The sequence below is a fragment of the Falco cherrug genome, chromosome 4 (genome assembly GCF_023634085.1).
Source record: "Falco cherrug isolate bFalChe1 chromosome 4, bFalChe1.pri, whole genome shotgun sequence".
Taxonomy (NCBI): Eukaryota; Metazoa; Chordata; class Aves; order Falconiformes; family Falconidae; genus Falco; species Falco cherrug.
Genome location: NC_073700.1, coordinates 95829989 through 95847096, shown reverse-complemented (window position 1 = coordinate 95847096; position 17108 = coordinate 95829989). Strand labels below are relative to the sequence as shown.

General features: G+C 40.5%; 1 protein-coding gene across 19 annotated transcripts in view; it reads left to right on the top strand.

The window, feature by feature from the left end:
* The window catches only part of ARPP21 (cAMP regulated phosphoprotein 21), a 146116-nt gene that overhangs the window by 80475 nt on the left and 48533 nt on the right, over positions 1 to 17108 (top strand). For all 19 annotated transcript variants that reach the window (XM_055709724.1, XM_055709722.1, XM_055709737.1 and 16 more), the window contains 3 exons: positions 9148 to 9378; positions 13791 to 13960; positions 15541 to 15645. In XM_055709724.1, coding sequence (XP_055565699.1) covers positions 9148 to 9378; positions 13791 to 13960; positions 15541 to 15645 — 506 coding nt within the window. The remainder of the gene's footprint in view (positions 1 to 9147; positions 9379 to 13790; positions 13961 to 15540; positions 15646 to 17108) is intronic.

The window sequence follows — 17108 nt, the reverse complement described above, 5'->3', positions numbered from 1 at the left end:
AATGCAGATTTTATCTTTTTATTAATATTAATCCTTTTGAATCACGAAAAATTAATTGTTATATATCTGATGAGAAATTCAAAAACATTTTGTTGTTGTTGCTAAAAAGCATACCATCTGTATCTTGGAATACAGCCTCTCCCTGGCTGCTGGCCAATGAGGCAGTGTGCTGTGGTGGAAACAGGTGGAAGCACTGGATTCACACAGGTCCCACCATCTCTCCATTTTCTTGTTTAGTTCCTATTAAATGAAAGTACCCTTTAAGGAGACTATGAACCTGGTGGGAATTCTGCATTTACTTGCATTAACTTCACGGGTACATTAACATATGATTGAGTCACAGGTCTGGATCTAAGTAATTTCAAGCCATGCCATTAAGCTACTCTATTACATTTTTGTGTAAAAGTGCATAATAAATAATGGGCCCATCAGATGATTCCATCACTTTGGTTCATTTGATACATATAGTACAGGACAAGTGGTAATCAATACTTAGCACTTAGTGCTCTTTCAGCTTGAGAGTGTTTTCTGGATGGTACTTAATTTAAAACCAGTTTATCAAACCTGGGTTGGTCAGATTTTACTTCTATTCCCAAAATAGTGTGGTAGCCTTTGCCATGATTCAGGATGCCGGGGAATGGAATTTTCAGAATAAATTGAGAACCTTTGACTTGGTAACTACATTCTGGGCCTCTGGATCTTGAATGTAGTTTAAATTTTATATAATCATAGACTCCTTTAGGTTGGAAAAGACCTTTGAGATCATAAAGTCCAACCATTAACTTAGCACTACCAAGTCTACCACTAAACCATGTCCCTAAGCACCACATCTACACGTATTTCAAATACCTCCAGGGATGGCAACTTACTGCCTCCCTGGGCAGCCTGTTCCAATGCTTGACAACCCTTTCGGTGAAGGAATGTTTCCTAATAGCCAATCTAAATGGCCATTCCCTCTTGTCCTTTCGCTTATTCCATGGGAGAAGAGACTGGCACCCACGTCGCTACAACCTCCCTTCAGGTAGTTGCAGAGAGCGATAAGGTCTCTCCTGAGCCTCCTTTTCTCCGGGCTAAACAACCCCAGTTCCCTCAGCCACTCCTCCATAAGACTTGTGCTCCAGACCCTTCACCAGCTTCATTGCCCATCTCTGGACACACTCCAGCACCTCAACGTCCCTCTTGTAGTGACGGGCCCAAAACTGAATGCAGGATTCCAGGTGTGGCCTCACCAGTGCTGAGTACAGGGGGAAGATCACTGCCCTAGTCCTGCTGGCCACACTGTTTCTGATGCAAGCCAGGACGCTGTTGGCCTTCTTGGCCGCCTGGGCACACTGCTGGCTCATGTTCAGGTGGCGTTAACCAGCATCCCCAGGCCCTTCCCCACCAGGCAGCTTTCCAGCTGCTTTTCCCCCAGCCTGTAGCACTGCCTGGGGCTGGTGTGACCCAAGTGTAGGACCCAGCACTGGGCCTTGTTGAACCTCGTACAATTGGCCTTGACCCATTCATCCAGCCTGTCCAGATCTTGTAGATGGGCATCACGTTGGCTAACTTCCAGTCAACCAGGACCGCCCCAGTTAGCCAGGACTGCTGACAAATGATTGAAAGTGGCTCGGTGAGCACTCCTGCCAGCTCCCTCAGTGCCCTTGGGTGGCTCCTATCTGTTCCTGAGAGACTTGTGTGTGTCTAAGAGGTGTTAGCAGGTCTCTGAACATTTCCCCTTGGATTAGGAGGGGCTTCATTCTGCTCTCTGTCCCTGTCTTCCAGCTCAGGGGGCTGAGTACCCAGAGAGTAACTGGTCTTACCATTAAAGACTGAGGCAAAGAGAGCATTAAGTATCTCAGCTTTTTCTTCAGCCTTTGTCACTATGTTTCCCCCAACATCCAATACAGAATGGAGATTCTCCTTAGCCCTCCTTTTGTTGCTAATATACTTATAGAAAGATTTTTAATCGTCTTTTATAGCAGTAGCCAGATTAAGTTCGAGTTGGGCTTTGGCCCTTCTAATTTTTGCCCTGCATAACCTCATGGCATCCTTGTAGTCCTCCTGAGTGGCCTGCCCTTTCTTCCAAAGGTCATAAACTTTTTTTTTTTTTTTTCTTCTGAGTCCCAGTCAAAGCTCTCTGTTCAGCCAGGGCAGTCATCTTCCCCACCAGCTCATCTTTCAGCACATGGGGACAGCCCGCTCCTGAGCCTTTAAGACTTCCTTCTGGAAGAATGTCCAGCCCTCATGGACCCCTTGGCCCTTCAGGACTGCCCCTCAAGGGACGCTGTCAACCAGGCTCCTAAACAGGCCAAAGCCTGCCCTCCAGAAGTCCACGGTGGCAGTTCTGCTGACCCCTCTCCTTACTTCTCTGAGAATCGAGGGCCCTACCATTTCGTGATCTCTGTACCCGAGACAGCCTGTAGCCATCACATCACCCACCAGTCCTTCACAAACAGCAGATCTTGGGCTACTTCTTCCAACTTCATCGCTGCCTACCTGAAAAATCCGTAATGGAAGGTAATCTGAGGGCCGTACCAGGGTAGGAAGCTTTCCCTTCCTATCTTTAACCTGGGCCCCAGTGGGGCAGCAGCTGCTCTGAGCTGTGGGTCCAGTCCCGTATGGGGCCTTCTGTCCCCTTCAGAGGGGGGTCTCCAGTGACCCTGCCTGTTTCACTTCACGGGGCCCTGGCCGCCATTGCTCTGGCCCTGCCCGGCTCTGCCCAGGCGCTGCCCTGTGAGCCGCCAGCTCCCGGTGGGGTTTGCTGCTCCCCCTGAGGTTCAGGCCCCACCCCCCCCATGTGTGTGTGTTACATGTCACAGCTGTAAAGGAACCCGGCTGGCTGGAAAGCTGCTGGTCATAAAGCTGCCGGGTGCTTTTGGAATATCCTGCCTCTTCTTAATGCTTTCATTTTGTGTTTCTTTTGAGACTCTAGATAAATACTGGCTTTATTATCTTCAGATTCATAGAATAGCTCAAGTTGGAAGGGACCCATAAGGATCCCTTCTTAATATTAATATCCTTCTTCTGCTTTACTCCATCCTTATTTATGGGAAATCCTATGGAATTAAGACATTAATTTGACTTTGAATCAGTACAGTATAGTTCTTTACCTCTGGCTTGTTCCATATATATATATGCAACATAGCAAAACAAGTGTGTATGTAGTTTTGAAACTACACCCTCCTGTATTTTTTATTTGTGTAAAGACTGAATAGGCTATATAGTGGGGCATGAAGTAAACTATGTTTTTACTTCCAGATTTCTTTGCTTCCCATGAATCTTTCCATGGCATCAGAATTCAATTTAATATATGTGAATTAGAGAGGAGGCACAGGTTCCTGCTATATTTTTTTAATATATTATTCATCTTTAGTAGAGTGCAGGTAAATACATTTCTTTGCAGCATTGTATTGCAGAGGTGCAGAGCATTTAAAATGGTGTCAGGGAAATCCAGTTTGGAGGGTTGAGACATCTAACTGCAAAAGAGTAATGCTTTTAAGTAGCTGTTTTAGTCTTAAAATCAAGCGTGTTAAAGGGTGTACTTAGAAAATGTACTAAAGGAGAGATTTCAGAAGCATGCCAATATTTGTAAATGCATCTGCACTCCCTTGCACCAAACTCAAAATTGCTTTCAAATGAAAGCTCTTATAATGCATTTTTAAAACATCACTGATACTAAAATTCTGTGTTATTTGTGAAGCAATTACATATTATGAGTGAGTTGACATTTTTAAAATATTTAATTTTGAAAGCTAGTTGAGGCACAAGAAGAGTAAAAAAGAAACGAACTAAAAGGAAGAGGTGGGGAAAAAGAGCAAGGCTAGATGTCAAAACAAACTTACACCTTCAAAGCCAGGACACAAAGTCAAACTGTCAGTCAGCCTGCGGAAAGTCATAGGAAATACCTGGTTTCCTATTTCTATTCTTCTCTCAAAAATCATATTGAGTGGCATTAAAGCAGAAAAGAATGGCTGTTCAAAAAAGTAATGGGGAATATATCTTAATGAAGTCTTCTTCCTTCACTAAAAATGCTGAGTGCATTCACACAGCTGTCGAAGCCCCGACATGCTGTTTGCATGTTTTCTAAGGTTCCATAGGTACCATGTGACAATTTGTTGTGTCTGTTTTGCATTAGATCATCATCACTTTGTGCTCCAGTTATAGGGAATGCTGGGTGTTCCGTAGCTCAGTACACATTTAAGGCTTGATCGTGGTTTTATTTTGGAGGATTTTGTTTATTTGCTGTGTCTTTACTACAGTTATTGAAATGAGATTGCAGAGGTGTAGCTACTAACATTAGGCACACTGCCCTGGTAGTGTGGCAGGGCACCTGGTAGGCACCAATTCTACCCCAGTTCTTCTCTGAAGAAAGTAGTAGCCTGTTCTCTGAAGTGCTTTATGCTTCACAGTAATAAATTTAAACCATTTTTGTCTTGTATATAGTACATATGAAATCAGTCTGAAGTCATGAGTTGGTCAAAATGTTCTTCGCTGGTTATATGATGGAAAGTGTTTGTGACCATTTTAAAAGTGAAAATTATTCTACATATATGATAGTTATTCAGAAACGTTGTCAAACACCCTTCTTGAGCATGGGAACATTAACACTTTCAGAATTTTCACAGATGGCTCACAGCTGCCTTTGAGAGTATATAACAGTGCTGCAATACTAGCATTGTAGCCTTTCTGGATCATTTTTAATGTTGTCACCAAAATTAAATGTGTTGCCCTTAACTTTAACTTCTGATAAATCAGTAATTAGTGGTACATAGCAGACAAACAGAAACTGAAGCACAGAAAGATGTTAGCCGCCCCTTAGGTGAAGAGAGATCATGGAACATGCTGTTCTTTGCACTAGAGTCCAGTAATGTGAATTAGTGTTAGACTTTAATTGCACTCAGCTGCATGGGGATTAGAGCTTAGCAAAGGAATTATGTTACTTCATTCTTCCCAACTTCACAAAAAGGGCTGTTTGAAACCCATTACATGTTTATCTTACTGGTTCTGATGGTTATTTTCATGCACCTGTTGATAGTTTAGAAAGTCCTGTTCCACTGAAAAACACATATTGTGTATTGCAAATAAAATTTTCTTCTTTGTTCTTCAAAGCTTAGGAGATACGTAGAGATGTATTAGGCTATAATTCACTAATGAGTGGGAAGTTAATAATTTAACAAATTGTAATCACATTGCATTCCTGCAACATAGGACATCATACAAAATGGTTAGTTTAGATTTCCAGCAATATAGTGGAATTTCCAGGGTTGACTAAGCATGCAGAATGTTAAGTGAAATGGATGTCCCTGTAGCCACCAAAGATGTACCTGTGCAGTCTCTAACACATCCGTGAAGAGAAATTCTAGCACATCAACTACCATGTTATTGTCACTGACACATTGCAACAGCTTTTAATATACATTATTAGGAGGGCAGACAAGATGTTTTTCAAAGATGTGTCCTTTTTGTGTCTACGTATCTATTTAAATTATTGTTGGATGACTTAAACGTTTCAACTACTGCATCATTAGCTTCTCTTAATGCTTTTTCCTTTCGGTGGAATGCACATCTGTTGAAGTATTTCTCCTCCCCCCACCACCCCTTTACAAAAAGCTGGTTGCACTGGGGTATCAGCTGTGTTGATATAGATCTGGAGGGATTGTTAGCTTCCTTGGCAGGGCTCCAAGTAATTGGAGCCACAGTCTGATCTCTCCTGTTAGGTGTTCTTTGCTTTTCCTGCTGGGGAAAGATGATTATACTGCATACTGCAGGCATTTCAATACACTAACCACCTTCTTTTTTTTTTTTTTTTTTTCTTTGTAATAAAGTTTCCTGTAAATTATAAATTTGTCTGTGATTTTTAGAAATGGATTTCTGCTTCTCTATGATTTTCTTTAATTGGGTGTTAGTCGTCTGGACCTTGTAGAGTCCAAAAGAAACTGTAGGAATGTTGATGCACAGGCAATAAATCAAGAGGCAACTGCTTCTAGTCATACTCTTCCCACCAACTGACTGTGCTGAGACATCAATATTTTTTTTAGAAGTGCAGCTTGCAAAGAAATAATCATGTTCATGTTATCATGTACCATTATCATTTAAAAAGTCTAAATACATTGTAATACACAGAAATACCAGTGACTTACAAAAGTGAAAATAAATATTTGTAAGCCAAGAAACTATATCCAAGACAAAACCACTTCCAGAGGCGATCGGTGCTCTGCTGTTCCTGAATAACTGACTGTCTGGAGCAAGTAGTGGGTAGATCTTGAGAGTCTAGTTGATAAGAAGTGAAAAATTTACCTCTGGCTTGGAAGGTGAGATGAGCAGAGGTGTTCAAAGTCATCAGATACTGAATACTGACCCAAAGAAAATAAAGCGAGACATGTTGCATTGCTCGCTAGTGCTCAGAATATCGGAAAATTAATGGTACCTCCATGTTCTCCCTCTGCAGACCCTCTAAGCTATTAAGCATTTGTGGTGATTTTTCTGTCTTTCTTTCATCGCTCTTTGAACTGCTGTATCTCTCAGAATACTTTAAAAATATATTAATGGAAATTGATGAGAATATGAAGGTTATTATTATGTCAGCTGTGAAGCAGCAAGAAAATTATAGAAGAATCTAGAAGAAGTCGCCATCATTACATACTGAAAAAAAAACGGTTGGCTTATGTCATGGGGGCAAAAATCTCATTTAGTCAAAGTTCCTTTTAGAAGTCTTTAGCAAGACATCTCTTAATGTGAATCTGAATAAAGTCAGATAGTTCATTTTTTTCCCCATTTGCTACAGTACTGAATTAATTATGTGGTGGTTTCTTATTCCAGATTTGGACACCGTGAAAACAGCTAATCAGAGCTACAAAGACAAGATTAATTGGTGTTAATTTCCAAACATTAGTGTTGGAATTTACTTGCCTTAGTATGTCTAGACTTCAAATGATAGGAAATAAGTGTAGTGATGGAAAAAAATGAAAACAGATCATTCAGGATAAATGGGGGCAAAATTGGTAAAGTAGTGATTTCTGTGATATATATATATACATTTTAATATTCAGAGAAGTGCTGAAATGGTTTTGTGTCTTATTTGTGTTCCTTCAAAATAACCAACTTTTGATCTACTGACATAGGAGAGCAGATGCCAGGTCTTTTAAAGCTGCTATCATCTCGCCCAGTAAGGGGTGATAGCTCCAGAGGTTTTTTCACTTCTGCCTACCACAGTACATCTGAATTCATTGCAGTCCTTTGGCTTTTAACGTATGGATGCTGGTAAGGATCAATCTGTGATTCTGCCCTAAAAGCAGTTGAAAGGGGGAGAAGAAAAAAACAGTTGAATGTCAGATCTTCAACCTTCTCTCATGCTGGTGGCGTTTCTTCGGAATAGGACAAAATGGGGAGGAAGAAGTCTGAACTCAAGCCTGATACTACTTACATGCTTAGAAATAACAGGTTTATGAAGTCTCATAGCCACTCCTGCATCTGCAGACGGCTTTCTAACCCATTGAATTCAGTAGGTGATGGAAATAAAGGAGAAAGTAAAGCAAGTACTCAAAGAAGCAACATGAAACGCATGTGGAAGGGGCAGGAAAATGCAGAAAAGAATGTGGTAACTGCTGTAGAAGAAAAAATTAATCTCTGCATGTACATTAGTGAGGAAGATGCCAAATACTGCTTGCAGCTTGATGAGGATGACCTTCAGGAGTATCTCTGCAATTTGTAGAAATACTGAAATCGGAAATGATCCAATAGATAAAACTATCCCTGCAGGAATACTCTTTCTAAATTTCCAACATCATTTACAAGGAGGGGAAAAAATATAGCAACTAATACAACTTTAAAGTGTATTTATAGAAATTAAAAGTTTCCTCTAAAACCTCTGTTGCTTTCTTAATTAGATACTGAAGAAACAGATTTAGGGTCCTGCCGATGGCAAATAATGCACAGCTCATAAAAAGGACTGTCTCAGTAGCAGCTGCCGTATGAATATGAAGTTCGGAGATGAATAAAAATGGGTTTTACACAGGAATCCGCAGTAATCTGTAGAAGGACCTTCTGTTTAGTAATAGGATGGTGGTGTGATTTCTTCAGAGGAAACCTGAAATTTGGATACCAATATGGATTTGACTGAAAACGAATCCAAGTCTTTAAGCAGTCTACTGCACGGTCCTCTTGTAATATCCCAAATATGACAGGATGCAATTTGCTCTCTAAGAAAGAAGTTCACTAAAATCTAACTCTGAGTTCGTTTTTTTGTTGGTTTTTTGTTTGTTTGTTGGGTGGGTTTTTTTTGTCTATACGTGCCGGAGGGCACTAAGGAGGTTAGTAATTAGCGTAACATGCACAGACAGTGCAAAGAAGTAAAATAAAAGAGGTTGCAATTAAAGTATGCTTTATGTTTGGGAGGAAGCATCCATACAGACATTTGCTTTCACACCTCCCTTGTATTTGCCTTAACATCCTGTTTGAAGGCAGCCATTCACCTGAACCTTTGCTGTCAGAGATTCTTGTCATTTTTACACGAAGCAAATTGAAACCTAATCAAGTAAAATCTCTGAAATCTGGAAATTATATTTGTTTTCAGAATAATGCATCACCCCATTTTTACAGGTTTTCACATGTTTGATTTATCTTGGATAATCAATTCTAATAGGCTAGATGCTGAAAGACCAAAGTGGCAAACGTTTTAAGTAGCATCTTAGCTAGCTTTAATTTAATACATGCATGGCACAGCTACCTTGTTACTTGACTGACAACTCAGTTGCTGGTTTATGTTTTCTCCTTACAGAAAATATTTGATGGGGTTTTGTGCTGGGTTGGTTTTTTTGTCATGGGTTTTTTTTTCTTTTTAATTTACAAACCCTTTGTTTAGTTTTTATATCTTATGAACCAATGCTTTGGCATTATAAATACATGCTGAGTATTTTGTGTTCTATTTGATAAAGCTTTTTACTGGCTGAGGGAAGCATATGTTGCAGGAGGAAAGTGGTCTTTTGAATTGTAGAAATACAACTGGATACTGAGCTCAGCGGGGAGTGAAAACCCCACTCCTAATAGCTGGGCATGGACTAGCACTTGCCTTTGCAGTCTCTGAAGGCTGTCCTTGCATATGCACCGTGTCTGATGGGGACTGGGATCTCTTGTAACCCCCCTGCTGTGGTTGTGTCTCTCTGTTAGGCTCAGAGTCTTCCAGCAGTGCTGGCTCCTCAGGATCACTGTCACGACTACATCAGCCTCTCCAAAGTGCATCTCTTGTGCCCGGGGTGACGGCCAGCTCTTCAGGCAACGTGTCCTACCCTGAGAACGGGATGAATGGCCAGGTGGCTCCCAGCAACACCAGCTATATCATTCTTCCACTTGAAGCTGCAGGGATACCGCCTGGCAGTATCCTTCTCAACCCGCACACAGGTCAGTACGATGCTCTCCTGCCTGGTACTGCCCTTGGTTGTTTCTGATGTCATCTAGAGAACTGGCAAATTTGTTGTTTCTAGAATTATTTTCCTTGAGGCACTTTATGAGGAAGTAAGTAGCAAATATACATAGACATGACATATGGCAGGTTGTTTTTTCAAATCTGCAGGCAAATCTGGATTGTGGCATAGCCGGTGGGAAGTGATACAAAACACACTTGTGTGGTCAGGATATTCATCTCGTAAAAACCCTGGCGCTCCTTGGCTGTGAATCCTCCAAGATCCCATTAGCTTCAGTAAGGACAGATACTCTTCCATATTGAGCATGCTGAGATACAGTGCAACCAAAATACAATATCAAAGTCTTAGAGATTGTGCTTAACAGCAGAATTTCAAAAGGCTTGAGGGCTGCATTTGAATTAGCACTTCAGAGTTGATTTTGTTATGTGAGCTGTATGATTAGCAATTGTATTTAAATCAGAAGCTTTGTGATAAGAGAAAGTTGTAATTTCTTCAATTCCTGGTAGTTAGCAGTGCTGCAGCACACAAAGGAGGCACTTGCTGTCACCCAAGCACTGTGGGGGCTTTAGACCACTCAGCTTGAGCTTGAGTGCTTGCTGAAAGGTTAAGGCAATTTGTTACCTCCTTGGTCCAGATCATGTTATGCTATTACTCCCCACAGTATTGTACTGACAGTATTCAAAAGGTTTAGGGAGGTTGAGGCTTCGATGCTTCTTCAGTGATTCGGTGACCATGACTAGCTGTGCTGTCAACCTTAGCTGAGTTATGCTGGGTTTAAAACAACAAAGCCTTCAGTGAAATGTATTTACCATTATGCTGGAAACTGAGAGTTGAACTCCAAAATATTTTCCCGAAGTTCTTAATAGAGCATTCAGGAGCTTTTTGTTTGGGGATTTTTTTTTTTATATATATAGTCAGCATTCTGTATATATTACACCCCTGTGTTCCAGTATTTTGATGAAAATGTGCAAAGCTTATTTGTGAGTCCACAGCTAAAAATAGTAATTTTTTTGGTCAGAATTCAGTCAAGAAAAACTGAAAGTTGCAGTATTTAAGAAAAACACAGCATTGACAAACTATTAAACCAAGCATTCCATGAGTATTTAGAGATAGTAGTAGCTGGAGCTAATCTATATAAATCAACATATATAAAATCAGGAAGGAGTTCTTGTTTGTTTAGATTCAGTGTGATAAGTTCTTTCCGGAAAGATGACTTAGTAACTTGCACAAACTTGTACTTTTCTCAATCTTTTACTGTTGAGGTACACTTTCTTCAAGCTATTACATTATTGACATGAGAGCCTAATGCTGCCATCATGAATGGGGATTTTGGACATTTCTTAAAAACTCACTTCGGGCAGAGGATAGAATGATAGGTGGGCATAAGAGAAAACCCATCATTATTAATTTACTCATTTCTGTTGTTCTGGTAGTTGATAGTTCTGTCTGTAGCACTGGCATTTCTTAGTCAATACAGAAGAAAGCATTTTGTGTACTATGTGGTCCACTTCTGTACAAAACTCAGCAGGCCTAGACAGAAGTCATCCATAATTCAGGTGACAGGACTGAGAGAAACAAACAAAAGGAATTGCTGCTGCTTTGAGCCCAACAGCAGCTGAGAGGTTGTCCTTGTTACTGGCCACGGCAAGGAGGCTGGAGCTCGCTACACTTGCAAGCCAGAAGAGCTGTATAAGAGGAACATCTCCTTTTGTTTTGTCAATTTAGCAATTTGCAGCAGCTAGCTTGCATTTTTCCCTGGTACCTAGTCTTTTTCTGCTGTAGGTATAATGTCTTTCAATACTGTCACTAGACCAGAGCACCTTGTGTCCCCTCCTAGCATGCCTCATTGTCTGCAGAGGCATCACTGAGAGCTCCATGTGTTTTATTATGTTGGACATTCAGGGAGCAAGTGTTTTTATGTATGTATAATTTTGTGTTTCTTTCAAACCCTGTGTTTTGTTTCTGTAGCTCCCGTGTAAATACATACCTAATAAAGAAAATGGAGGAAGCAGATTCTTTTGAAGACTGAGATTCTTGTCTCAGATGTATAGCTTCACGCTGCTACCTGTGCTGGAAGTCAGGCTATGCTGCAGTGTCTACTGTGTTTTTAACATGCAACAAAATACATGCTGCAAGTTTGCCACTCCTTGGGCTCAGAATCTTTGCATCTTATTAGGGTAATATTACAAAAGAAGCTCCATAGGGAGGAGACTTAGATTGCTGGATGCTGTGATCGACTATCAAAGTGATGGATGCTGTCAGAAACATAGATGAAGAGAAGTCAGATTAAAGAAAAGGAAAAAGGGAGCTTTGTTTCCTGTAATGAATAGATTTTCTTTTCCTGTGTAACACCATTCTTTAGCTCCTTCTTCTCTTGCAGAGTGGCTATTTCCAGTCTTTTTCTCTCTTTTGATCATAACACCGTGTCCTTTAAAGATCTTTGCTTCCTTTCACACTACATAGTCACTAACAGGGCAAGCCTCTAATAGCATCCATAGATACTGTCAGTATCTCCCTGCTCTGATTATACCTGTTGGCTCCTTCTCAGGTGTTGGCAATCCACACTTTTCCATATCTTCAATTTCCTTTGTTTCCTCTCCTCTGCTTTACCCTTCTACTTCCCCAGACAGAGAAGCTTCTTGCTTGCTTTGGGAAAAGACTGTTGATGTGGCTATGCTGTTTTACTCTCTATTTCAGCTGCTTCACCAGTCTGTTTTACCCTTTAAAGAATTCCTCTTGACACATTCTCTGACTTAACCCCTTTGACAATTTAAGAGCATTTACGTTTCATTCTTACTCCTTTAAGTGACATTGCAATCTTTGCCCTTCTATCAGGGCCACAGTTCGTAACTTACAAATGTCTTCCCTGTTGCCATCTGATCTCTCCTTTTCATTTGTTATTTCAAGATTTCTTCATGAAAGGTTTTTTTTTTTTCATCTTTAAAAGCATTACTACACCTTTTCTCTTTCAGTTCTGTCATACTTTGCCGAGCCACAGGAAATGTTCTTCACAGCTTCGCTTGAGTGTCTGGTGTAGGATTCATGAGCCTGTTATCTTGCTCACCCAGTCTGACCTCCCCAGTCTCCTGAAGTACTTCTGGAGCCTGGGACTCCCAAATCTAGGGAGTCCGTGCCATTGTCACCCCATGTGTTCACAGCAAGAAGCAGGAAATTGACTAGAGGACAGTACTTCCCCGTGCTTCTTTTCCATTCACTCTAACTGTGACCTTTCTCACTGTGGGTGTGACGTGCCCAGTAGAGTATGGTGACTTCATCCAGAAAGTCTTGGTGCTTTAGAGAGAGAAGGCAAGGTCTCTGTAGCCAGCGCTCCTCATACATTTCTGATCATGACTAATAAGAGGGAACTGAAAGTCTGAGTAAATAGAAATGGTAGAGGTGCTTGTGAACAAATCAGAAGTTCATTATTTCACTGTTGCTCCCAGTCACTGCATCTCCCTTTTTGTCTCAGATATTCATACTTTAGTTATCTACTTCAAATGTTATACTTCATTACTAAGATTCCTTTTTTCTCATAGAAAAAATCTGTAATTCCTTTAATTTATGAATTTATGATGGAAGTGAAAAGGTCACTGAGGTCATGGAAAACATTTTTGCTACAGATAAATAACATTTCTTTTTTGTTTATGAGTCATTGACTTGGGTAATTTTATTTTAAAAAAAAAAACCAAAAAAACAACAAAACACATTACTTTTACAAAGTTTCTTTCCCCAGCTAAAATATCTGAAGTAAAAAGAGTCCAGCAGCTTAGAAGAACTTTGGACAGAATTTGTCCTCTATATAACAGATTTTCAAAAACATCTTAAATGTTGCTTCCTTGATAAATTCCAGTGCTGTCTCATCTGATTACATAGGCCACAACACTCAGAAGTACAGCAATATGATATTAGAATGTGTAAATAAATTAGTAACGAGGATGGGTTTTTTTCTTCTTTTTTTTTTTTTTTCTTTTCATATAAACTACAGTATGTCATGCATAGTTGTGTACATTTGACTGCTATTGTGTGGCAATAAAATGTATGTGAATATTCTCTACCTCCAGTATTTGCTCCAGAGTTCAATTTTAGTATCAACTGATTGATCATTGAAAGTCTTCAGGTAACCATAGCATCTGAATCATCTTATAGTCGTAGTAACCTTCCACCCATTCCTTGGAAAGTAATACAGCCGAAACAGATACTTGCTGTCTGCCTTGCCTATGAAAAAAAAAATAAAAGGTGATACTGTAATGAGGCATTGAGAGTAATGAGCTCTTTACTGCTGTAGCAGGTCAGCTGAAGACCAGACGGGTAAAGCAAGGTTGTATGATTTCATACAGGAAACAGTATATTTGTAAAAGTTTTCAGCAAAGGCAGGATGTTTTGTTTCAGGTCAACCGTTTGTAAATCCTGATGGGACACCGGCAATATACAATCCTCCCAGTGGCCAGCAGACAATGAGGAGCCAGATGGTGGGACAGTCTCAGCAGCAGCCTTCATCCCAGCAGCCTCAGCAGGTTCAGCAGCCACAGCAGCAAATGACAAGTCACCTTGTCACACAGGTAGGTGTGGTAGTCATTGGAAAAAGAGGAGAAACTCTCAGGGATACAAAGGATGACCTAAAGGGTAGGAGGGATGGATGCAGCTAGACAAAATATCAGGATTTTACTTTCTTTTGAAACAAATGGGACTTATGATCTGTGTTTTTAATGTGGGGGAAACAGATGGAGAGGCAAGATTACTTTTTCAATTCCATCTAAAGGATGCTTTCATTTTGAAAAGGACTGTTAAGCAAGTTGGTGTATACATAAATTTATTTTGCAGAAATTGCCCATAATGCCCAGAAATTGCTGAAGCATTCATTCTCAAACCAGTGCAGTCTATAATTCTCTCCAAAGAGGCAGGAACCTTTCCCTGTCTCTTTTGACAGCTGTGGGGTTGAGTCAAAGAATCAAGTAGTACACAGGGCTTTAAAAAATTGTCTGTATCTGGTTATGTCAGGCCTGATCTATGGGTGGGCAGCTCTCTGAGCACCCCTGACCCAGATTGTGGGTCTTCTGCCTGCACCCTGTATTCTGGCCATGACCCTTCTCTGAAGTAGAAGCTCTGGAGCTACAGCAGGAGAGGGGAAGAGCAGCGTGGTTTGGGCACACTGCCACAGTATGTCAGCTCTCTGGCCCCTGGCCAGCCATGGCATGTGGCCAGATGTGACTGAGCATGGGCAGCAGGGTTTGGGTCTGGTTCAGACTTAATTTTGTGGATTGTGTGTCTGCTGTCCCAGAGCAGAGCAGGCGGGAACTACTCAAGCAAGAATCCTACATCCTGCTTACTCACAGAGCAGCCAAGATCTACTGTGGTTCTTGTGTGGCTTTATAATTTGGCACAGTTTCATCCCAAGTTACCCAGAAAAACAATGTTTAAATTCAGTGCAGTTGCTTTGATTTTACTGGGTTTGGACTTAATATGGTTCTTATTTCTTGATTTGGTCCTAGCAGTTTTAGAAGATGGAGGTAGTACCAAACCTGTGTAAGACTCAAGTTAAATGAGAGGTTAAAATGAAAGGAATAGTAAAGCTATTCCATGGTAACAGTGTTCTAGAAAATTGTTCTTTCACTTAGATGTCTGCTCCAAGCTGACGGGCCTGTCTGTTGATAATTCTCAGCCTGTTCTTTGTCAATTTTTTTTTAGCTATTGTGTTCTGCCAAAGCAGCTTTATAGCATTATTCCTTTGCCTATGACACACTCAGAGTTAAATCAGTAATTATCAGAAAAATTCAAATCTACACTTATACTGTGCTGCTCTTCGATTTTATCTCTGTAAATTAAATGTAGAATCATAATTTGTGTTTGCTTTACTTCAGTAATAAGAAGGTATAGCTGTGGCTTCCTTTAATCTAACAGCCATCAAATATCTTAAAATAGGCAGAAAAATCTTTAATACAGAATTTCTTGATATAAGGCTAAAATGAAGACGAAAACTGCAGTACCTGACCTCTTGTTCTTGGGCTGGCAATGAGTCACCTGCATTTTCAGAGCTGTGGTTGAGACCTTTGTTCTCAGTGACAGAATTAGTGATGGCTATTGTTATTGTTTCTTTCAAAGTAGGTTGTATTTATTGTTTTTCATTGTGTTTATTTTGCAGCCTGTTCAGGCAATGCAGCCATCTTCTCAGTCAGTCCAATATCCAGCAGTTTCTTATCCTCCCCAGCATCTCCTGCCAGTCTCTCCAACGCAGCAGTTTTCTGTGGTACTAAAGATGTTTTTCTTTCTTTCTTTCTTTCCTTGAAGTTGAAGCTGGATGTGTGAGCATGAGGATGCCTGAGAGCCTCTGTAAAGCACTGCAAGGGGTGTCCCACAGGAGAGCCTCATCTAAATTCCTGTTTGCCTTAACGCTTTTGGTACTGACAAGCATTCTGTAAGAGCATTGCTGCTGATTATGGTTATCTAACCAGGAGGATGTTAGGAGCAGGGCTCTCCAGCTGGTTAGCAGAGCCTCCAGAAAAATGTTCTGTTGTGCTTGAGCCTGATAGGAGCTTGTGCCTCCCCACTTTATATCGAGGGAACTTAAATTTCTAAGTTGAGCATTTGAGGTTTGGGTTATCCCTCTTTTATGTCCATAAAGACTGGAGAAGAGACCTCTAGAAATTGTTATTTTTTTATTTAATATTATTTTATCAGTATACTAAATCCACTGCCTGGATTTATTCCCTGACGATACCAGAGCACTTGGAAAATAGAGTGGTGGTGAACCAGCTGCAGAAGGTGTGGTACGCTATGCATCATGACAAAGCACCAATGGACATATAATAAAAATAAGTAGAGTGCTCTTCTGGAGTCTTAATCTGGCTTGGTGCTTACAGGGCTAAAATTATACTGTTGTAAAATGAAGTTGACATTTTAAGAGGGACTACAAGATTGTTTTTTCTGTTGTCTGGTAATTTTATTTATGACTGTGTTTTTTCCCAAGGTAGAGTTGTCACATAGTTATAGTAAGAGATAGAAACAAAGCTGAACAGATCCTTGCAGCTAAAATGATGTTATTAATGCCTGGTAGATGAGCGGTACCATTTAAAGGACAATAAAAAATGTTCCATGCTGAACATACGAAGTTGCATATCTCAGTGCTAATTCTCTTGAAAAGTGTCTTGCAGGCATCTCGGGTTGTTCTAGTGATAGTCATAGGAAGGCTGATATTTTTAGTGGCTAATTTAATAGTGAAACTTCACCTGAATTAATGTCTTCAATGTCTATTAATTATGCACACGATATATAAATTATAGGGGCTTGAAGCTCTAGGTCTCTGCTGTGCGAATCCAGAGACATTCCAGACTCAGTGAAGTTTCTCATAGGATCTGTTTGCAGTCATTCGCCGTCCAGGTAATGAATATCCTAGCTTTTTACAGAAACAACTTCAGACAGACAACTTATTTGCCTGGATATGCATGTAGGATGATGGTAAAGTTAATAGCATTACTTTCTTATGCAACCTGAAGATCTTCCAGGAGTACTCTAAAATGTTGGCCCATGGTATCCACTCTCAGAGTCTGGGGGTGAGCCTGCCATCTTTGGCATTGCTTTCCACAAATAAACGTGGGTTTTTTTCTTTCTCTTTTGAAGTTTCCGGCCAATAAATACCTTGTGGGATGGTTTTGGAGAATGAACACCGCAGGAATGAGAACAAAATCGAAGAGGCTCCTTTTAAAAAACAGC